General features: G+C 40.1%; 1 protein-coding gene across 1 annotated transcript in view; it reads left to right on the forward strand.

Annotated features, from left to right (window-relative positions):
- TG (thyroglobulin) overlaps nt 1-24525 on the forward strand; it is a 148057-nt gene that overhangs the window by 19598 nt on the left and 103934 nt on the right. Inside the window, exons 13-22 of the mRNA XM_017739044.1 lie at nt 532-643; nt 1301-1501; nt 5240-5449; nt 8101-8255; nt 8775-8931; nt 11124-11348; nt 17662-17832; nt 21517-21639; nt 23356-23471; nt 24092-24200. Coding sequence (XP_017594533.1) covers nt 532-643; nt 1301-1501; nt 5240-5449; nt 8101-8255; nt 8775-8931; nt 11124-11348; nt 17662-17832; nt 21517-21639; nt 23356-23471; nt 24092-24200 — 1579 coding nt within the window. The remainder of the gene's footprint in view (nt 1-531; nt 644-1300; nt 1502-5239; nt 5450-8100; nt 8256-8774; nt 8932-11123; nt 11349-17661; nt 17833-21516; nt 21640-23355; nt 23472-24091; nt 24201-24525) is intronic.

A 24525-nucleotide genomic window follows, 5' to 3' on the forward strand; every position in this document is an offset into this window, starting at 1 on the left:
GTGCAGATATCCCAAAAAACAGGGTCTGTATGCTCTCAAATTGTGGCAGTGAGCAGGATAGAGACAAGCAAGGAACAGACATTTCATGTAATAGAATCATTATCCTATGGAATCACGTAATCATTTAGGTTGGAAAAGCCTGCAAAGACCAAGTCCAGCTATTACCCTACACTGCTGAGTCCACCACTAAATCATATCTTTAAGCACCACATCTACACATTTTTTGAACACATTTCAAACTAGGATTTTATCAGAACTTCATCTCAATAAACTTTTAGTCTACACCGTGCTTAATGGTTGGACTCAATGATCTTAGAGGTCTTTTCCAACCTAAATGATTCTTGATTCTCTCAGGGACTAGTCTGTCTGTTAAATTAGTTAGACTGTATTTTGTGTTTCTTTTCAATATGTTGTATTAATGGAAAAATGTAAATATAACAAAACATTTTAACCAATCTTTGGGGTGTGGGTTTAGGTGTGTCTGCATTAAAGTACCTTGCTCTGCAATGACATGTCCTTAATTCTTTGTAGACAGGAGAATACACTGTGCTGCAGAGATCTGACACAGATATTTGGTGTGTAGATCCTGTGTCAGGAGAAATATTCCAGCGTGGCAGCAAAGACTTGGATGGCAATCCTGAGTGTGAGTAATGCTTTGCCCCCTGCCTGTGATGCCTCATGCTTTGCAGCATAGGTGCTTTCCTTTCCAGAATGCTGCCTGTGAAACATGGGAGGCTCATAGTTTGATTCCTCAGTGATAGGGTGCATACAAGCACAGCAACACAGAAAGGGTATCTGAAGATAGTTACCCTTTACTTTCATTACACCAGAAATAAACCAGTCTAGACAAATTCATGAATAGGCTTCTATGCATTTTTTAATCTTTGATTTCTTACCACCATTTTAACTATTTTAAAATGTAAATGATCATACAATTATATTTAAAATTACCTTGATCAAAAATTTTTACTAAAAACATTAACTTGATTTCTTTTTTGCCTTTTAAATATGAACACCTAAATTATACACTATCACATTTGTAAAAAAAAAAAAAAAGAAGTATTTTTTCAACAATTTTTCTAAAACAGTATCACTTGCACATTAATCTTAGAAAAAATGTGGCGTTTTTCTAGTAGAAGTAAAATTCCATGTTTCTGTAATGACTCAAATTATTTATGTTTTCGTGGTCACTTGTCTTTCTTCCTACCAACAAAACAGGCTGGAGGCACTGCTGGTAAAGTCTTTAGGTCAATTTGTTGTCTTCTATTCTGTATCTTGCAAAGAATTTCTCTCTTTACAGGTCCCAGTTTCTGTAACATGCTGAAGTCCAAAACTGTTTCACGAGAAGCTGCCAGAGGCTACATCCCCCAGTGTGAAGGGGACAATGGGAGTTTCTCCCCTGTGCAGTGCAGCCAGGACCAGGAGAGCTGCTGGTGTGTCTTTGACAATGGAGAAGAGGTGCCAGGGACACGAGTAAGCGGAGAAAGACCGGAATGTGCAAGTGAGTTCCTGCTTCAGGCATTTACTTGTGAGCAAATCCAGGCCTGGAATTTAACCCAGGTCCTAATTTTTTCCACTCCCTAGTTGAATTTAATCTTATTTCTCTAGATCTTTAAAGACTTTTGCTCAAGCAACATGCTTATCTTTGTGTTGTAGCAGATATCAGACCTGCCTGGTCATGATGACCAGTTTTCTTCAGGTGCTTTTTCAGGGAAAAAGGAGAAGGGAATGGATCCTTGACTTTTACTTATTCATAAAATTGGTTGAATCAAACCAGCTGAGCTATGAAACCCAGCTATAAAGCCAATCTGAACAGCTTGCTGCAAACTTGAACCTGCTCCAGTCTGAGCTGGCTCTAGGATTAAAACCCATTCAGCTGACTAAAATAAAATTTGAAAAATGTATGCTTCTGCCATTCTGACTCTTGGCTTGTGACTAGAATTGTGAAAAGGATGTGCCAAAACATTGCATATTCACAGAGTATTTCCTGCATGACCAGAGCTGTGAAGCACTGGAATTCACTCATGGTTTCCAGTGAGATATCCAAATGGGAGACATTTGGATAAATTTAATTTGCAATGGCCTTTATGCATTTTCCCATCACTGAAGAAAAATTAATTAAACTTTCTACAAGGCTATGCTCCAAAATGTAACGATTAGTGTGGAAAATAACAATGTAAAAAGAAAACCTTCAACTGGTGTCTGCAGGACACTGCTGTTTTCATAGTTCTTTTGTTGGTATTTGTTTGTTTGTTTTAGGGGAGAAGGTTGAAAAAAATTTAGAGAAACAAGACCACATAATTTGCTTCTGTTTCCTTTTGTGATTCTGCCATATAAAGAATAACACAGACTTGTGCTCACCATCCAAATAGATGTGACATTTGGGGACATGGTTTAGTGGTGCAGCTGACAGTGCTGGGTCAATAGCTGGACTCAATAATCATGCAGGCCTTTTTCAAACTTGATGATTTCACAATTCTATTATAAAATATCTGAATGTGTCAACCCAACTGCCTGCAAGGTTTTTATCAACTAGGTAACTGCTCAGCCAACTTGGAAATAATTTTCTTTGAACTCTCTTGTATCAATAGAGAGCTCTGAGGATGGGATTTTATGAGAAACCAGAAGGAGACCCCATGGTTGTATCTGCCCCATGCTTGTGGTGTTGTATGGAGACGCCAACGGAGCTCTGAGGAGATGAGCTCCAAAGTAGCGTGGTGTTGTCACCTGAACGTAGCCATCCAAGGCAGGTTTTTAGCTCTTCAGAGAAGCAGAGCTGACCACAAGTACAGTGCTGCTTCCATCCTGTACTTTTCCTAGAGAAAATAGCAAATAATAGTGATTAATGACCTTTCTTTTTTTATAATACTGAGCTGAGAAGGAGAACTGCTTTGAAAGTGTAGTGGAAACCTGGCTTTACTGAAAGCTATTTGTTTATTTTCTACATAGATATTGAAGTAATCTTTAGTGGTCACCCTGGATTTTGAAAGAGCAATGGAACTTTTCATGACAAACGACTTAGTTATTGTGTAACAATAGAGAATCAAAAGTTAGTTTTCTCCTCAGTCTACCCAGCCTTATGCCTCTAGTCTTTGGAATTACTAATAATTGTTCAGGAAAAGGAGTACTACACTGCTACCTTGGAGATCTTGTCTATCAGCAAAATAAGCTGCTGTGGTGGGAAAATATGGTAATTTTCTCCTTCAGCAAGAGAACAGATAGCTGTAAACAGAAACTAATAACTCAGAGTGGCCAGTGAATGGAGTGGCCAGGAGGTTTTCATTAGTTTAATCACTTCCATTGGAGGTAGAATCCAACTTCTAGTTGACATGCACGGGAGACATGACGCTAAGTACCTTAGCAGCCCTCCCATCCTCATGCCCACTTCCCATAACTCTGAGTACAGACAGAGGAGAGACAGATTTTCAGAGAAGGTCCTGGAGATGTTAATTTCCTTGTGGAAATCTTTGGAAACACCTATTAAAGAAGTGTCAATATTCAGCTGGATTCTGATTCACTCCTACAGGACAAAGAAACAGGACAGTGACAAAATGGTGAAGGTTTGACAAAAATAGTAAATGAAATGGCATCTCTAGAGGGATAAATGACCAAATTACTGATGGTGAACTGAAACCTCTGAACCACACCAGGAAACTACTGATCACTTCTGTTTTGGGGGCTGGTTATTTCCCTGACATAACACACCAAATCTCATTGGAATGCGCAGTAAGAGATTGTAGCAGCATTCAGCTGAGACTGGATGTGACTCGCTGGGTATAGAAATGTGCTAGAGCAATTAAGAAACCACAGACTAGTTTTTACATACTCTGTATAGATATATTAATGTAATTTCATGGCCAGGATAAGTATTACTATTTCTTTTACAGAGATGTCTTTTGTTCCTAAAACCTTGGGAGATTTATTAGAAGTTTGTTAAGCAAGGACGCCAGGTTTCCACCTTTACTGAGAAAGAGTCTGGCTACAAGAGTCAATACGAGAAGAGAAGGAATATAGTGGCCCCATTTACTGAGTTATTGCAAAAAAGTTGGTATAAAGGAGACTTGAACAAAAGAATGCTTTTGGCAATTCAGAGAGGAAGATATGAAAGCCTTTTTTGTTGGCATTGAAATGCTCAGAGTGGGAAAACAAAGATGTACTGCACACACTGGATCCCAGATTCATCCTACAATGTTTTAATACTTTAATTGAAAGTTTAATACAAGGTTTTTAATACTTCAACTGAAGTGGCTGTGTGGTTTTGGAATTAATCTTCGTATCTCCACCAAAAGTGTAGAGGGAGGGTGCTCAGACCTGAACCATCATCAGTGTTTGCCTCTCTCCAGTGATCAGGAAGTTTGGGACTGATCTGAGCATTGCAATTTGGAAAATGTTACAGCAAGCAAGTGAATCATATGATACGATAACATCTTTTTCTTTATATTTATTTATAAGTGAGGAAGCTGTTTTTTCTTCCTATGTTTTGTGGCTCTGGAACTCATAAGTGTTTAAGTATTATACTGGATATACTTAGTAATGGAGTTGGGATTTGGCTAATATTGAGTGAAGCAGTTAGTTTGTACTGGTTAGTAGAAATTAATTATCATTTTAATTAGCCTGCTGTAATAGTCTGTTAGTGGGCTAGCAGGGTTTGAATGACTGTACTCATGCAGAGTGGGTTGCTAGGGAAAACTGCTCCAATTACAAAGCTCTACACTATTGTTTATATACATATATATATATATATATATATATATATATATATATATATTTAATGTGTATATTGGCCTGCTGGTCACTAGAAACATCTTTGTGCTGCTGAAGACACCACAGTCATGAGTTCCTGATCTCAAACCTTTCAAACTTCAGTCTAAAGGGAATTGAGATGAGGTTTAGGCCCTGCCTGTTTCCACTAGAAATCTTTTGTAAAGGTTTGTTCTGCTGTTGGTTAGAAATCTCCTTCTCATTTCCTGCTTAAATTTATTCATGACTGTTCAAAATATATCTGTTCCTAGAAACCATGCACGTCCCTTTCTGGAACCAATGCATTGCCCATCACAGTCAATATGTGTCTTTCCATCAGCTTCAGTAATCTGAACCAAGCTGACCTCAAACCAGATCAAAATTTATGACTGGGAAAGCACAGGGTTTGAATCTGTGGATAGGAGGGGTTTATGGACTTTTTCCTATAAGTCATCATAGCACACCTCTAACACATATCCTCTTTCTCCTGTGCCTGCAGGTCCGCAGTGTGCTCTGCCATTTGGTGCCTCAGCAGTTGCCAATGGGGCTGTGCTTTGTGAAAATGTCCCTGGGCAAGCTCCAAGCATCCAGCAGTGCCAGCTCGTGTGTCGCCAGGGCTTCTACAGTGCCACTCCCAACACCTCATCCCAGTGTGATGTGCGGCAGCGGCGCTGGGTCTCGGCTGCCCCTCTGCTCCAGGCCTGCCAGAGTATGTCTGATCTGATCTGATCTGATCTGTTCTGATCTGCTGGGGCTTGGGGAGGGCTCAGAGAAGTGTAAACAGTGCAAAAATCAGCTTTTATCACAGAACTACTGCGTGAATAACACCCACAGTTATAGGGGAGTTGCTAAGCTGAGGTGCCGGAGATGAATCCTGTCTTCTGCCATCTTCACTTCTGGCTCTTGGCTGGCCCCTGTGCCAGAAACTGTCCCTCTTGCCTGTAATAATAGAGCTATAAATACCTATTCAATCTATATGCAGATTTTTCTTGTTAGTTAAAAGATGCTGGCACCATAAGTGATTCTGATGGAACTACTTAGTCCTGGAAGAACAGATGAGCGCCAGATGTTTGAATTTGGCAGAGCTTGACTATTTATTTGCATAATCAAGTCACCGTTACTTCTGCATGTTTTTTTGCAGCAGTCTGTTCTTAAGGATTATTGTTGTATTTGTTGGCTGACTTCTGGTATTCTTCAAACCATTTTGCTTTCAAGAAAAAAATGGCACTTTGAATCTTGGAAGAATTGGGTGTCCATTCAGAGCTCATGTAATTGGATATTAACATTGGCCTTTTCAATTACTTTAAAAAAGAGATACATTCTGATCAAAATGGCAATTTGTAGCAGTGCTGAACTTTGAGAAATACAGGTCTTTCCGCCAAGTTTGGAGCTACTTTTCATTTCCAGAATAGGTTACACACATTAATCAATCTTCAGGATGGGTTAAACTCTTCTATTCCAAATGCAAATATTTTTAAACTTTAAATTTCAGACTGAAACTTTTATCTGTGATTGTGCTTGTTAGGTTTTTGTAGCACGTTATGAAATGACTTCCATGTTTGCCTGATGGCAGTGGAGTAACTCTGTAAGGAGAGAGGGGAGTGTGTGTCAGTCTGCTATAAAGTTTACTGTAAGCCAAGGACTTCCCCCAATAATTCGTGTTTGGAATAGAGCATGGTTTTACAGAGAGAGAAAAAATTCCCAACACATCAGAAGGCAATTGAATAAACTTCACAATAATGGCAAATTCACCAAAACACTTAGTAATTTGTTCCAATGGATAATTACCCTCACTCTCAAAAATCATATTTCCTGTTCTTTATGTATACATCTAGAGACTGTGGTTAAATCAGCTCTTTAAATACACTCTGAAAAACTAAGCAGAGAGAGGGCTTTGTGCCTTGCAGGAAGAAGCAGGTTTCTGTATCCTCTGGTCCTTTCCACCATTCTGTTTGGAATGCTTCCAGTATTGCCCAGGCTTTCCCATGCTCATTTTTGGGGTGAGGGATGAGGAATTGTGCTGCAGCAGTGACACTCTTATGTGATGCAGTGAGGGTCTGCAGAGGAGCTGAATGAGGGAGAGCTCTGCTGCTTGTTCAGGCTGGTGGGATAAGAGCCAGCTCCATTTGGAGCTGAAATGACAATACGACTGTTATGCTGAACCTGAGATAACAAACTCTTCATGAAGCCTGGGATCAAAGTTACTCCATGGGAGATAAGATATTTGCATCTTTTTTTTCTTGCTAAAAACTGATTAAATAGATTTTTATTTTGTGACTGATGAGCTCACAGATTTGTCATTAATTTGTGTGATTAGCATCACTTAGGTTTGCTATCAAAAGTTCAGAATGGTCTTGTAGACATCCATGGCAACGCCATTATTCTGCAAATTTATTCTCTCCTGAAACTTATTCCCAGTTAGTTTGACAAGCTGGGTTTCCAAAAGCCCATTTATTTAAGTATTAATTGCCTTTACCACTTAATTCCTTTTTTAATAGAAGTGTTTTCATGATTGCATGTAAGAAAAGTGAAAATCGACAGGTCAATCATTCTTGTCTTTCTGTTTCTTTTCTAAGTATTGGCATAATGTCAGCTTTCATGTAGTTCTCTGGAAGTTCCTATTTGCTAAGGCTTATGAAAAATCATCAGTAATGATTCAGATAGTCCTTATCCTCCTGTGAGTTAGTGCTCCAGTGTAAAATATCTCTTCATTATTACCTAAGTGCATCACTTGGCTTTTTCTCTAATGCTCAACATATATATATATCAAGTGTTGTAACCGCTGGACTCTGCCTACCAGGCTGCTGCTCCCTGTGAGCACTGTGGCGGTTTCCTAGGGCCATGCCATTAATCGCATCCCAGAGTCCATTTTGGACAGCCCCTTGATCTGGCTCTGGCAGCCAGCAGTGTTACAACACAGTGGTGGTAAAGAAGGCAGAGAAGGGTCTCTCATGAGGGTGGTAAGATGGCTTTATTCACACCTTGTCCTGCACCCCCGGCCGCAGAGAGAGAGACCTCGTGGTCTGGGTGCGGGGTGCTTTTGTCAGGGGCCCAGGGGTGGTCCCTGGGCGGGGTTGGGGTACAGGAGCCAATAGGGAGAAACTGAAGGAGTGGCCAGGGCTAGGGCAGGCTACAAGGGGAATATGGCATCACAGAATCAGGGGGTTAACAGGCTACTACAATCAAGCTTGTGTCTTGCTGCTTATTATTTACTACTGACAGCTCTACTGCTTTCCCCTTAAAGTGGGGAGATGATATTGATGCAAACCTCAAATCGATGTTGTCTTTTCTAAAAGTAATTCTGAAAGTCAGGTTCCTCATTAGTGAGGTTACTAAATGCCCTTTCTACTTCATTTTTAGAGGTCCAATTATTTCAGACAGTCCAAGCTCAAACACACTTTCAACTACTCCTGCCTCCTGAGAAGACATGTAGTTCTGACTACTCTGGATTACTCCAGGCATTCCAGATATTTATTTTAGATGAGTTGAAGGCTCGTGGTTTATGTCACCTCCAGGTAATTTAAATTCCTTATCCTCCATTGTTGGTGGATTTTGTTTGTTTTGTTTTTTTTTTTTTTCTTTGGTTGGATTTTGTTTTGTATTAAAAATAAAAAAAAAAAGTGAAACACAGCATAGACCTTTGCCTGTTTGAGAGAGGTGGAAAAATGGAATATGCCGTGAAATCTGTCAGGATTGGCAGCACCCTCATATGGATGAGTGGGAAAAAAAGAGGTTTAGTCTCATACCACATCAGCAGATCAGCTTAGTTCCAGTCATAAAAATCGTGTCACATGAGCCTGTGCCGGTTTGGACAGAGCTCAGTATTTATTAAAAATTTGTCTCAATGGAAGACAATATTTTGGCTATTCTCACAGTGAGTATATGACTTGCTAAAACTGTATTTCCTTGCTTCTGTTTTTACAGCCCCTTTTGACAGTGTTACTTTTGAACATAGTACAGTGCAAATGAATAGGGCAAGAACCAGAAAGTGCTCAGGTTGACTAACTGTGGTTTCACTTAATTCTGAATTCGAGGTAAATGCATTTGGAAAAACTGGCTCAGTTTCTGTCTGTGATGATTCCACTGTCTATGTCGAATGCCTGAGCGTGGATCGCCTGGGAGTGAACATCACGTGGAGGTCTCAGCTGGAAAACATCCCGACCGCTTCCCTCCCTGACTTACATGACATTGGTAAGTTTTCTTCCTCTGATATTTCTGTGGATTAAACCTAATTTGCTTTCAAATGTTTTGCTTCTCTGTCTTTATAACACTGGTGTGGTATAATTGAGCTTTTGGTGTTGATTATTTCCCTTTTCAGGCTTGACCGCACAGTGGAAAGAAGCTATAATTGAATGTTTCTTTCAGATAGGACTGCCTCTCCCAGCTGCCTTTACTGGGATTGAAAATTACTTTATCGGGCATGAGCTGAACTGTCCCAGATGTTAATTTCCATTGGGCAAGTCCTCCGTGGTGGAAAAGTGTTTCTATTGTACTCAGAGAAACACAATTCACACACTGTTAAAAATGTAACTAATTTCTTCCAAGTTTTTTTTTTCTTCTTTTTTCCTTTTCCCTCTTTTTCTATTAGTTGCATTACCTTTGACACTAAAGAATGATCCTAACATCTGAAGTCCTAGAGCAACTATGTGGAGACCACTGACTGGCAGATCTTTGCTGTGGTTTCCACGAGAGTTAGGGATGGTGTAAGGAACTTCTTTAAAAGCAGTCAGTATTTTCCTTCAAAATAAAAGATATTAAAAATATATCTCAAATCCAAATGCCCTCTGTGGGCATATCAAGAATTGTGGCCTATATCAAGAGTAATGTGGTCAGCAGGACCAGGGCAGTCATTGTCCCCACTACTCGGCATTGGTGAGGCCAAACCTCAAATCCTGTGTTCATTTTTGGACCCCTCACTTCAAAAAGGGCATTGAGGTGCTGGAGCATGTCCAGAGAAGGGCAGTGGAGCTGGGGAACAGTCTGGAGCTCAAGTCTGATGAGGAGCAGTTGAGGGAGCTGGGGATGTTTAGCCTGGAGAAAAGGGGAGATCTCTCTACAACTGCCTGAGAGGAGGTGGGGGTCAATCTTTTCTCATAGGTCTCAAGTGACAGGACAAGATGAAATAGGCTCAAGTTATCCCAGGGAAGGTTCAGATTAGAAATTAGAAATTTTTTCACTGAGAGAGTGGTTAGGCATTAGAATAAGCTGGCCAGGGAGGTGGTTGGGTCACCGTTCCTGGAAGTGTTCAAGAGGCATCTGGAAGTGTCACTTGTCACCCCTATAATTTAGGGGTGATTATGGTGCTGCTGGGATGGTGGTTGGACTAGATTGTCTTGAAGGTCTCTCCCAGCCTTGTGGGACCTTTTCTCCAGTTTTACTGCTTTGGAATGGTGTTCCCAGCACTAAACAGAAATAGCTCTGTCTTCATGTGTCCTTCCTTCTTACTTTGGGGCTTGGAGATATGTGTCCTACAGCAATTTTTGCTTGATCAGAACTTAATTCAAAATCCTTCAGGACACAGATGGCAGCTGCAGTGGTCCTGTAGTGCCTGGCTCTACAGTCTGATATTGTTCACATCCACCCAGTTGTTCCATATTCTCAGGAAAACACGAAACGCAGAATGATAGAATGGTTTGGCTTGGAAGGGACCTTTAAAGGTCATCTAGTCCAACACCCCTGCCATGGGCAGGGACATCTTCAACTCAGTCAGGTTCCTCAGAGTCTCTTCCAATTTGACCTTGAACATTTCCAGGGGTGGGGCATCTACTGCCTCTCTGGGGAACTTGGTCAAGTGTTTCACCACCCTCACTGTAAAAAACTTCTTCCTTATATCTAATCTAAATTATATTTAGTCTGAATTATATCTTATCTAATATTCTTTTGCCCCTGTGAATATTTGAGCAGTTTGCAGGAAGTGAATCAAAGTATAATTGTGTTTGGTTTTATATCCAACTTTTTTTTTGAAAGTGTTCCTCTTTGAGGACAGTATCTCTTTGTCCCTCTCCACACTGTAAATTCCCTGTAGTACAAAAATAGCTTTTTGAGGGAATGATTGTATGGTTTCAGAAGAGACAGAGGAGAATCTCCTCTCTGTATACTCACAGCACCATCATCTACCATTATGTTCCAACTTCCGTTACCTTCTAAGAGAGATTTGGGTCTTTCTGTGTTCAGTGGTTTTGGGTGTATTTAAACAGAGTGAGAAAAGTAAGACTGTAATTTGATAGACACTGTATAGATTCATTATGGTCAGCTGTTTGTTAACATCCTTGTATTTCTGCATCTGTCTCTGTTTTTAACTTCAAGTTCATCAGTTTCTATGTTCCATTCCCGTATTGGAAATGTCTTTCATGCTATTTTGTTGTATTTTTTTCCCTCTTTAGAAAATGCAATTGTTGGGGAAAATCTCATTGGAGCATTTATAAAAGAGATTAAGGATGGTGGTTTTCTGCTGCATTTGGATTCCAAGCAGTTCCTAGCAGATTCTGTCATTGATTTTCCCCGGGATGAAGAGTTTGATCTGTCTCCACGTGTGCAGCTCAGATGTAGAAGCGGGTTTCGAAGAATTTCATCTCCTGGGAAAGCAGGCCCTTATTCACAAGGATGTGGTATGTCTTATTTTTAGCTTTCCATTCTTAGATGTTGTCAGGAATCAGTATAAAACAAATTAGAAAATCATCAGTGAACTTCTGTTTAAGGTTCGTATTTGAAAGGTGTGAGGCACCATTGTGAATGGGAGAGATGGGAATTAGTGCATTGCTTACTGTTCCGTCCTTGTGTTGAACCAACAATTTGGAAATTGGCATCATGGCATTGACATGGTAAAGAAAGTTTTGTAAGCAGTTTTGTGGACTATTTTAGATCTGTCTGGCAATAGAAAGTCATTCTGTAATGTACAGTATCCTTAATAAGAGGATTTCACAAAGATAATGTAGCCAGATATTCAGATAATGATACATTTCCTGGAATAGAAAACTAGATGCAGAAATGACAGAAGTCCTGAGATTGTGAATTCTGGGGCCAAGTCCAGCCAGCTCAGATGGAAGCTTTTTTGATGCTGGCTAACACCCAGACCTAATTGCACTTCTGCCCTCTTTCCTTCTTCTTTCCTTCTGTTTAGTCTGGTTCCCTGGAACAGGCTGCCTTTCTGCCCACATCCTGCTTAGGGCTGCCAAACCTTCCTTTTCCACAGCTCCCCATGGCTGTGCCAACCTGTCCTCGGTACCAGGTCATGATGCCAAAGTGCCTTTGCCTTAACAGCCCCACTCTTGTTTCTATCAACACCAACCTTCCTTCAGTTCCTGATTGTTGTTGGCCCAGTTGTCCTTAATGAGTCCATGTCTCATTTATGCCAGTTTGCAGTGTATTCACTATATCTAGCCTTTTTTTATCTAGGGAAAAAAAATCGAGGGAAAGAAGGAGAGATGTACCACTTGTAGGTATAAGATAACAGAAGCAGGTATTGGATAAGTTTTCCAACGTTGGGAATATTTTCAGATATTCATCACTTCATCATTGTGAAGCAAACCAGAATATGTGGAAAAAAATTATGTCCCTGCTTGGTGTGGTGTTCCTCTTTAAGTTCAGAGAGTTTCCTAATGCCTGGGTAAGGTAATCAAGTGACGAACCACTTTTGAACTGCTGCGGTTTCTAGCCTGGACCTTTAAGGGTAAATTGACTGCAGGTTCAGTTCATCTCCACAGTCTGAAACATTTCAGGGTTACTTAAATACATGCAGAAAAAATATTAATTCCTCCTGAGTCCAGAGTCCATAACAACTCCAGCTACTGAAAAAGGTGCAGTGTTGTATTATTTAAAGGCATCATTATTTTTTAAGTAGAATCTGTCACTTAGAGCAGAACTTACAAAGAATTGGATCTTTCTGCCGAGTGCTGCCTGCCAGGCATAAAGGCCCCTAGGAAGCAGCGAATTAACCTGCCTTGTGGGTTAATTCATAAATATTTGAACCAGGTAGCTGTGGAAAATGTCACTCAGTAAAGCAGACATCATGGAGATGTGGAAAGAAGATGGTTTCTGCTCCAGCTTTTGACAGAGATTTCATACTCTAAGCTGTCGTGGTGTACCTGCTGCTGGACACTGGTTTGTGTAGCCGGACTGCATATTTTATTCTGAACAGGGAACTTAGGAATTCAGGTTCTGGTTCCTCTAATACATACATATATATGTACACACATATATGTATGGATATGTCCTGGTCATTCATCCTGTCTGGATCTGTTTCTCTACTAATAATAGGGATTATTAATAAGAAGTATCACCTGTGACTACAGAAACCAAAGTTGTGTGAGGGTGGCAGAGATTCTGTATTCTGTCCTCTTTCCAGTTACAACTTGTTCTTGAAATGCAAATTGTGTTTTCAGATCCTGATCTTTTTGATGTGCTTGGTTTTATTTCACTGTCAATGTCATTTGTTTTTCCTTCAGGAAGTGTGGTCAGCTCAGTAGTGACAGGTTTCTGATGCTCTCAATAAGCTTAATATTTTCATTTAGAAACATGAAACTTACATGTTTCTGCATCTTCAACTCTTATACTTTCCTTACAGTCATCTGCTTATTTAGGTTTGCATCTATTGTAGCTTTGTTTCGTGTTTTCCTGCCTGTAAAATGGGTAACATTTATCATGTGTTAATTTTTTCTAATGTGACATTTTTTTAGTCTCGGTCTTACACTGAGTTATGGTATGTCACAGGTATCTATTAATATAATTCTTAAAGAGTTTGGGGTAACAGTTTTATTTTTTTCTAAATTTTAATAGGAAAAAAGGGCACTTTCTTTGCTAAGGTATGAATCAAAATGAAGAGAGTTGGAAACTGCCAAGGAGGACTTTGGGAACATAACCCTTCTCCCCCATTTATTTCAGGAGAAAACTTGAAGCCTGTTTTTAAATTAGCTTTGTTTTACTATACCTTTTTATGCTAGTTCTCTTTATTTTTTAAAATGCTTGACAATTCTATCGGAGTTGCATTGAGCATAACACAACCCAAACAAAAGGGCAGGCTAAATTTGTAGCTGACTGGCAGCTCAAGACTTCATTTCTAATAATCTAGATCAAGAATTGGATATCCCAAAGTTTTCCAGTACCCCTGGAGGGAAAAACGAGCAATGCAAGTGTTGGGCAGTGGTGAGTTGTGACAGTTTTTGAGCTTGACCAGTGTAGTGAGAGCTGAGGCTTCTGCAAAGGGTGGTATCCCTGTGGAATCACTTCAGTGGGTTGCTCCTTACCCTGTATTTTGCAACTTGTTCCCCTGGTATACAGAAGCCAGAGTCAGGTTGGAAGTGGGAGCATGTTCCATATTTCATGTGCAGGAGCAAGGGATTAAATTTGGGTTTTTGTTTTGTTTTGTTTTTTATATTTTAATTTAATTTTTCCTGGTTTAGGGTTACAAAGTTTGTTCCCAGTGGTAACATTTAGCTCTGAGATTTTGGTTGAAAGCTGTTCTCTAGTTTCTTTTGTTGTTAAAATGTATTAATGTTAATGCTTGAAAGAAGTACAGTATAGTGGTTTGTCTCCCTCATAGGGTCAAACCAAACCTCTATGTGATTGTGTCAATGTGGCCTGTAGCTGAAGCGATGGGTCCCTCCAAGAGTTATAGAGTCTAGAAAACGTGATTCTGCACCAACAGTTTTTACTACTCTTTGTGCCCTTTTGTCAATCCAATGTATGAAACAAAAGGCAATTTTTCTTGCTTAAAATATGATAGGAGACACAGATGTTTCTTTCACATTGTGACTAAAACTACAAAAACAGGAGAATGCTTTGAAAAGCTAAATTTGTTTGATTTTAAACCTTAATTGCTTAATTGGCCTCCTCATTCATTGCATTTTGTCTTCAATTTAAGCATGGATTGCTCATTTCACTTTAATTTCTGCTGTTGTACAGTGAGTATTATGCTTTTTGCATGTGTTGGAAAACTGTCTTTAAAATGTATCAGACACTCTTGTGTATTAAGTAATGTGCTTTTGAAAGGAGAATTCTGACTGATCCAGGATTTTTTACATTCTGTAATTGATTTTAGATATGTGTTTTACCCAGAGTAATTGCCTTGATGCGTACTTGGAGGAAAATTTTAGTCTCACAGTTGTATTATACCAGACCTTTCCACTGGACTATTTACAGCAGATGAAGGAAGATATGATAATTTTTCTACTAGCTGTCTTTTTATTCTATTATAATTTATGTGCTCCCATGAGTTAAATTAATTTACATTTGGGTGTTTTGGCCAGAACAGCAGTTCATCATATGGGTTGTAGTGAGAATGGCCAATATTGCATTACTGTTCCTCTCTCATGGAAGCTTAAACTTCTGTCAAGATGCAGGGCAAGAACAGAAATAAAGTTTTTCACTTTGTCAAAGTCCCAAAATATACATTTGATAGTGTTTTGAAGGAAATCTACATCTGGAAAGCAGCTGTGAAATAACAAGCAGAGGTATTGTCCTGCAAATATGTCTGTGACTCTTCTGCTTTAATGTTAATTTGAATGCTCTGGAGGGAAAGACAGTATTCCATGACATCCCAGAAGACAAAGAATTTTCTTTGTAAAATGCAACAGGTCAGCTGGAAGCATTGCTCCTGATTGTTTTGAAAATTCTATATACACGAACTAAGAACATCACTAAGAACATATTTTTGTTTGTGTTTGGGTTGTCATGTGCACAACTAGTGACTTTTAATCCAGCCATTACTGTTTAGTTTGGAAGTGCTTAACAAAAATTTCTGTGGCAGGAATTCTGAATGAAAGTGCTACCATATGGTGGATTTCTGTATGATGGTTTTGGAGTTTCTGCTCCTCACAGCCTTCCTGTTTCTGTTTGTAGTGTTAGAAGTTAATCTTTTTCTAGATTGTGTTCCTTTGTTTTCTTTCACAACTTATCCACCTGCATTATCTTACTACAAATGGATTTGACAGATGGAAGTCAGGCCTGGACTTGGCCTTTCCAAAGAGCTTCATGTGCACTAATTCAAGAACAGGTTTAGGGTGATCTGAGAAAACAAATCACAGCCTATATTCCTGTCATTGATGAGTTTAATGATCACTTAAGGAGTGTTTGCTTTGTTATACTTAGAAATATATATATTAAGAGCTTGAAGCCTATGGGAAATCTATCAGCACTATAAATAAATAAATATATATATATATATACACACACACGCATATATACCCACACATGTGTGTGCAAATGCCAGAACTGGTTGAATTCCAAACGAGTAATGAGGTGATTGTTCTCTTTGCAGTTGTTTGTCCTCCGGGCAGTTATTTCCAGGACGAGGAATGCATTCCCTGCCCTCTTGGCTACTATCAGTATCAGATGGGACATTCCTTCTGTATCAAGTGTCCTGTGGGCAAAACTACCAGCTCCTATGGGGCAATCAGTGCTGATCACTGTAAGTTGAACTCATTTTTTCCATATCCTTTATATTCTGGCTTCAAATAACTAATGATTTTTTTTTATTCATCTCTAAGTAAAAAAAAAAAAAAAACACAACCTCCCTCTGGGGGTTTTTGGATGGATATGATCCCTTCTGCATACATTCAAAAGCATTTTACAAAGTCCAAACTGTCTGGTGTTGTGACCAAAAATGCATGAGAAACAAGTGGTCAGTCTCATCCAGGATGTTGTGGTTCCTCTAGACATGTTCATTGTCCTCAGGAATGATATCTGGGTGTTCAGTATCAGTAAGAAACTTCTTATGCAGTTCATTTATTGTCACTTTCATGAACTCTAAAATAGTCTTGTTTTGTACAGCTCTTTCCCCTGCAAATACAAACACTTCTCACAAGGCAATTATTGAAATGTTCACTAAAACTGGTGAATTCAGCTTAAATGATTTGGTTTTTTTCATGCAGTTCTGTACAGAAAATCAGTTATTAGGTCCAAATTCAGTTTTGTCTACAGAATTATCTTATATAAAAATAAGATAAAAATAAGAGTACCAAGAATGGGGGCTTCTTGGGAGTGTCATTGAGTATATGGTCTACTTTGTTCTCTTTCAAACTATTTGTTCTCTTAGGTGGGATAAACCCCCATTTTTATTGTAATGTCTCTTAATATCAATTAGCTCTTTGCCTGCAGTTGTCATTCTTCTTTTCCCTGTGTGTTTCCTGGGTAGGTATTGGACTTGTGTTCTTAAAAGTTTGCTCCTTAGGGTTTAAAAACTTGTACTTGCAATTTTCTTTGCTAAATCTGCTCCCTGCCTGGTTTCACTTTACCTTTGTGCTGCACCTCTGCCAGCCCTCTCCAAAAGCCAGGTTACACATTATCTTCCTACTTTCTTTCATTCCCTGATGTCTCCTTGCAGAGTCTGAAGAGTTTTTCTGAATTAATTGCTGTGATAGCTCTTCTCATTGCTCACAACATTCCACAGATCCACTGCAGCAGGCATTGTATGAAAATAGAGTTCCTCCTCTGTACTTTGCTTTACAGTACTGGAAATACATCAACAGAGATTTGATGCATGACTGAGAATCCAAGAAATGTTTGAAACACAAACTGAAGTAGCAACAAAGCAGTGAGACTACCATGCTCTAGAGCATGAAACTCCGTGCAAATCATAGCTCAATTTTCAGTGAAATCTCTGCTGTGCTAAGGGGACTTCTGTCCTACAGCATTGATCATTGTCTTACTGCATTGACAGGACCAGTGGCTGCACAGGAGGTTCCCCCTGAACATCAGAAAATGTTTTTACTTTGAGAACAAACAAGCACTGTCTCAGGTTGCCCAGGGAGGTTGTGTACTCCTTTTCCATCTGGAAATGGTTCTGGGCAGCCCAGGTGGCCCTGCCTGAGCAGGGGGCTCTGACCTTATGACCTCCAGAGGTCCTGTCCAGCCTCTGCCATTCTGTGAAACCCTGTGGCAGCATTATCAAAGCTCCTTTTTCCTTCCCTTGCTCACTTGTAACAGGTGTCACATCCTGCCAGAGCAATGAGCAGGGCCTGCAGTGTGATGAAAGTGGCCAGTATAGACCTTCCCAGCAAGACCCTGACACCAAGAAATCCTTCTGTGTCAACAGCTTTGGAGCAGCATTGGACTGGACAGAAACAGAGGATCTCCTTACAGATGACCAGTGCTTGGGTAAGTGACAGAAGCATATCTTGGATATGTTTTGACCCCACATAGGTGAAACCTCCTTATGAAGAGATTAATCACTCCACAGCTTATGGGGATTCGCTGTCCCATAGTTATTCACTTTCCCATACTTGTGCCCTCTGCCTTAAGCCACATTCCTCCTTAGTTTTGCATTTCTTGATGACACTGGGGAAGTTATTTCTGGTAAGGGAAGAGAGAGAAGCAGGTTTCCTGCACTCTCAGATGGCTGCCATCTTTTGATGTGTCCTGACCTCATGCTCTCTGCTTGGAAACCCAAAAGAATAATGAGAGGGCTAATGAGAAAGGAGCAGAATTATTAATTTCTTTGTAAAATTATCCCTCATCAGTATATTCATGGAAAATAGACTATTTTCAGCGATGACCTCACAGCCACAACATAACATCACCCTCTGGGCCCCTGCTGTAAGGTATCTGACTTGGGGAACACATCCTGGCAGGCTGGGGGAGGTTACTTCTGCTTGAACACAGCTGTTAAATGCTGGTTCTCAAGGATGAAAAACTTGAAAAAACAAAGAAAGTAATCTATCAAACAGTCCCCAGACTGCCTGCAGTAAGATCTAATTACTCCTCTCAGCCTCAAAGCTTTTGCTTTTTCCCAGAAGTTTTTATATGCTCATCATATGATTGGTATTGAATTTAATGGAATATTCTGTTTAGAAACTGATGTCATGGTGTGCTTTGAGTTAGACAATGTCTTATGACAAGTGTGATCAGTGGAAGGAGTGTGAACTGAAAGTCCTCGGTTGTGAAGAGGTTGCAAAACTATCTTCTCTTAAAATAGCTTTTTTTCCCATTAAGCAAACTCATAGACTAATCATAGTCATGAACCTCAGGTGAAAGCCTCTGTTGCCCTCAATCACAGCGTAGTTGAGATGTTTCTCCGGGGAGAGGACTCAGGATCTCAATTCTGTTGCCATGAATCTTTCTGCTTGGGCATTTCTGCCTCTCCCTAGGGTGGAACCGTTGTAGATACCTGTACTTGTTTTTGTGGATCATGCTAGAGGTATCACTACAAATATTTATGACTGTTGAAAATTCAAGGTTTAAAAAACAGCAACAATGTGTCATAGAATCATAGAATGATTTGTGTAGGAAGGGACCTTAAAGACCATCTCATTCCAGCACCCTTGCCATGGGCAGGGATGCCAGCTAAAAATCAGGTAGCTTGGGGTCCCATGAACACCTAAGAAATCTGTTTACTTGGTTGGGTTTTTAAATAATAATTTGCTAATTTAATTTTTTTTTCTTTTAAAGATCATGCTACATTTCCAGAAATCATAGTGCGAAGTGAAACTGTTTATCTCTATTTTTACTTTTCCCCCCTGCCTCTGCTATTTCCCTTAACTGAATTCAGCACACAGCAAGAGAGTAGGGGCTGAAGGCTGATCTTGCTTTGACAAGAGGCAGGCACTTGGGAAGGGTCACCAAAACCCAGCTGGTCTTTGGTTTTTGAGTCTTCAGACAGAAGAAGAATTGCTTTGTATGAATGCACAGGAATAAGCTGTAACAACCATGGCTCATTATTACTGTTGTCTCTCTTGTTATATTTTAGGCCACTTAACATTTACACTTAACATTTATCACTTAACATTTATTATATGAGGGTTGGGACTAGGTGATCTTTAAGGTCCTTTCCAACCTAAACCATTCTATGATTATGTGATTACAGCAAAAGAAGGACCTAGAGCTTTACTCCAGTAATAAGCGAGATAGGGAATTTCTGCTCTGCACTAAGCCTGTGAAATGATTTTATGACTGCAATTTTTTAATCTATCTTTGAAATAAAAAACCACAATTCAAAAATTTAAAGAAAGGCAGCTTTTCTATTATTTTTTCAATGTTTTCAGCTTACTGTTTCATAATGCTTTCTATTTTTTCTCTACTTTTCTCCCATATTATTGTATTGAATACATATTGTATTCAATAATATTGTATTCAATAATATGGGAGAAAAATAGAGAAAAAATATTTTCTCTTCAAAATGGAGAGGTGGGATGAAACCGGAATTAGGGGTTGAAATCAGAAGAAAAGAAAAACACTTGAGAGTGTAATTTTTAAAATTTGAATATTGGAATAGAAATGAGGGCAGTTTTTAACAAGGCATCACTGCACATTTCAGATGCAGAAGGGATTCAATTTCATGCAGAAGTTAGCTAATGCTCATACTTTGGTGCCCCGTGTTTCTAGGAAGGAAAAAACTTTCACTTCTGCTTGCACCATATTTCTTCCCTGTCCCCATCCAAGCTGGAGTGCAAGGATTTTCTTGTGCTAACCATTTGACAAACCCATGTGGGTTTCTTTCTGAGCAGAAATGATGGTTTTATCAAAAGCACCTGCTGACTCAGCCCTGACAGTAGTAGACATTTGCTTCTGATTTAGCCCTGACTGTTTTTCTGTAGAGTACAAATGATTATTTGAAGAACTTATCCCTGACTTTTACTTTGTGGTTTATCCAGACCTTTCAGGGAGAGAGGGCTGTGATCCTCCGGCTGGACCTCTGCGCCTGTGAGCCCGGGGAAAGAAGGGCTGATCTTCCAGCTCTTCCATGGGCAGATGTCTCCCACAGCTATGATCACACCAAGGCTCCTGCTTTTACCCTCCTTTTAGGTCTAGGCCAGGTGTTGGCTGCAAGGAGCCTGAGGTTTGCCTTCACTTGGGTCCTTTAGAGAAGTTTGGTCACCAAGGGATGATGCTAAGTCACCACATTCTTCTCTTAATCACAGAATGGCTTGGGTTGGATGGGATCTTAAAGATCCTCTACTTCCAACTCCCCTGCCACAGGGAGGGTTAATGTGCTGTGCTCGCTCCAGTGTTCTGGTGTATCAATCTGTGGACACACTGTGCCCAACCCCTTGGTAATACAGGTAGTAACAACCTCAGCAGGGTGGTGGTGGCACTGTGTGTCCCTTCACCAGTCTGTAATCCTCTTCAGGGCACAGCCAGGGCCAAACCTTCTGGAGTCTGGATTAGATTCCTCACCCCATGTAGTGACCTTTGGGGTTTGCATCTCTAGACCCCATGAGCTTTTCCCGGTGTGTGAACAGTGCTGCTTGTCAGACTCCTCACACACAGGTGCAGTGGGTCCAGTGCAGAGGGAGCAGATAAAAGGGTTTGGTCAGTAAAGTGACAGGTTTTAAAAGTGGAATGCAGGAGTAATAAAGCAACATGTAGGACATACTACCTTGGATATCGCTCTGGGCCTGAAGTCAGTGGAGATCAGGCTGTTGTGTTTCTGGAGACAAGTGATAAGGCTCCTGGATTTCCTGTCTAACCAAGTGCTGTTGGAGCTGGCTCTTGTTTCTGTGACTGTTTTGTAGAAAGTTGGTTCCCCCTTTGACTCAATAGTTCATGAACAAGTAATGCGAGATGGCAGGTCTGCTGCTGGAAGAGAAGCCTCACTGGAAAGTAAAATCCCAGCCCACTCCTGGCTAACTGATTTTTAAAACATCTTGTGACTTTTTTTTTCAAAGCAGAAATTCTACTCTCATGCCAGCCGTCTCCTGCATTATCTGTGAGGTTATGGTACATCATTTAATGAGCAGACCTCTCTCCCCACAGAATTCTTCAATTTCTACCTACAATCTTTGTCTGTTTGCAGTGTGGGAACTGATAATACTACCTGGTTGGATCTTTTTTGTCTTTTTTTAGTGCTCAGAAAGTTTGAAAGAGTTCCTGCCTCCAGCCTGATTTATGGATCAGAAGAAGCTCAAATTCTTCAGTCTCAGTCATTTGGGGGAGACCTGCAAAGTACATTTTTTCAGTGCATTTCAGGTGAGAAAACTGAGAAAAGCTGGAGAGACAACACTGACCATCATGGAAAATAATAATCTTTTTATATGATGAGTTTATAGTTAAGTTCATAGATGAACTGTGTGTTCTGCAGTTTGGCACCAATTCACTGCAAGGTATTTACAGCTTTTGGTGACCTTGGTTCAGGGAAGAGATCAATGTTTCTTTCAGATAGAAGTCTTCTGACTTTACATACCACTTCAGACCAGTCATCTGACTTTAAAGCCAGTTGGTGTAGTTTGCAATACGGATGAGGACTGAGATTTAAACCAGGAAACATTCATCAGACTGTGCAGATGTGCAGACAAAAGAAGGATTAGGTGTTCAGGACATATGAAAACCAAGCTTTTACCTCTTCACAAATTACCTGATTGGCACATAAAATAGGAATAATCATCCTTGCTTACATCAGAAGAGTATTGTAAAGAGTGCAGAGGTATTCTTCTGCCAAGTCTTACAGTCTATATAATATGTTGCATCTGGTTTTAGTTGGTTCAGAATAATCTCAAACTAAGAGGAATCACCACACTGTTTTCAGGGTGCTTTGAGTCAGTCTCACCTTGTGTCTCCTAAGGCTCACGCTGTGAAGGGAGGCAGAAGGGATATGTTCAAAGTAAAACCACCCTGGCAATAATAACACAGATGTCCTGTTTGTAAGGCACATAGCAAAATTCTGACAAATCAGTGGCTTTGTGTCACTTGCCATGGTCTAGCTGGAGCAATCACCTCTCCTGCTAAGAATTGAATATGTAAAGCCTTTTATGTGTTACTAGAATGATCTTCCTGCACCAGCTCATCCTGGCTGTCTACTGTTAAGATTTCTTGCACCTTCCCCTGCAAATGGAGACCTTCAAAAGCAAGACACTGAACTGAGAGAGCCTGAGAACGAACCTGGGGAGGAAATCATGCCCCTTTGCCAACCAATCTGATTCCGTGCTCATAGCTGTATTTTCTTTATAAGTTATGTAAATGGCAGCACTACTACAAAGTGTTACTGCTGGAGTGCCCATTGCAGGGTAAGGGTTGATCTTTCCCTCTCTTAGTCCCTGTAAGGTCAAATAGCTCAGCTTGCATTTCTGCTGATGTTTTGATTTAAGTTGGTTGATTTTATACTAAATACATTTGGAAAGTGTTTTTCACTTGTGCTAGGAGCAAAGCTGTGGGAGCAAGTTAATGGTGAAAGTGTCAGGGCAGAAGGATCTTCAGCCACTCCTAAATCTGGAGGGGATGGCTGTTTCTCCCTTACAATGGCCAGGGGATTGCTGCAGGGGCAGCCAGCATGATTGAAGGATTTGATGCTTCCCTCCTTCCTATCACTCCGATATCTGTCACAACCTCCTTGCCATGGGGTTACTGTATCAGGCAGATTGATGTGTTGGCAAAGTGGTTCATGAGAGTCCTGTCTCAGGCAAAATTATCCAGCAGACTTTAAATATTTGGTGGCTGTTTAGATCTGTCTCAGCTGTTTATATCATCAGGTGATGAGCAGCTTTTTGCATGAATTTAATTCAATTTAAAATCCTTAACCCTCTACTAAAATAGTTGAGTACTAAAGTTCATTTGGCTAATTAAAGTCATGTGCTTGCAGCCTGATAGACGTATGGAAATCTAGGTAAACGGCAGTAAGCACTGCAATTAGTAGCAAACATTTTGCATGTGAAGTGCTAGGAAACATAAAATTTCTTTCCTGTTTTTCAGGCTGTGAGAGAGAAGATTCCTGTGGCTTTGCAACTGTAGCTCCTGCTGGTACTGAAGTGCTCTGTGAATTATACAGCGCTGCTGAAGTCAACTTCAACTGCACCACCTCTGGATTGGTAACAATGATCATATTTAAAAATATATGTTTATCATAGTGCTGTGTGTTCAATATAAGTAGACAAGATCACAGAACAAAGGCAGGTTCTTACCTGACCCTTGGACAGTGCTCTTCCCTATGGCAGTAATAAATCCCTGCAAGTTGGTAAAGAAACTACACCCGGATGTTTCCAGAAATGACATCTGAATACCTCAGTGTTTGGTTGAAACATCACACAGCACTGTTATTCCTGCAGACAGGATATCAGGTTGATTTAAAAATCTGGATAGTCCAAACTGGAAGTAGTCAGGTTGGTAATCAGGTCACCTGAAACAATCATACTTTTTGAGTCCCTTCCTCTAGACCAGGGTTTGAATTCTCTGCTCTTTATACTGTACTATTTTCCTATTCACTATTTCCTATTTCAAACAGCAATGTGGCATTGAGGAGATAGATCTCAGTTTGAGAGAGTAAAAAATGTCTTTATGAGATAGAATAAAAAATGTCCACATGGAGTTGTGCTGTGATAACCTTTGTGGGTGCTCATTCCTCCCCACGAGTTTCTTAATAAAGAAAATTCATTTAAGGAGAGGAAATCAATTAGGTTGTATTATTTAGCTTGCCTGTTTTCTCTCTCAGGTGCAAGGTGTCTTGGGTAACCCTGCTGCCACTAGCATCAGTGGCCTCAGCTGCTTGCTTCGTGTCAGGAACCCAGAGGGAGATGCACTGATGGTCTATTTGAAGAGAGGTACCAGATGTGAATCACTCACCTAAATCTGACTCTGTGCCCAAGCTGGTAGTTGCTTCTGTAGAGGATCATGACTAAATGTTGGAAGCATCTTTGTTTAAGAAGACAAAACACTTTTTAAAGCTTAAGGTTTAGTGACAGTCAAGAAACTTCAGCAAGTCTTCCCTTCACATTCTGTTCCCTAGAAATAAGGAATACAGCTTTTTTAAGCCATTTTGATGGCTTTTGCCAACCATTAGTCTCATAAAAACTCAAATTCTTTCCAATATATTGTCCTATTCAGTTCTGTTGTGTTGTGATTTCTCTTTATTAAGCAGTTTGTTTG

Source organism: Corvus brachyrhynchos, unplaced genomic scaffold, assembly GCF_000691975.1.
Source record: "Corvus brachyrhynchos isolate BGI_N302 unplaced genomic scaffold, ASM69197v1 scaffold187, whole genome shotgun sequence".
Lineage (NCBI taxonomy): Eukaryota > Metazoa > Chordata > Aves > Passeriformes > Corvidae > Corvus > Corvus brachyrhynchos.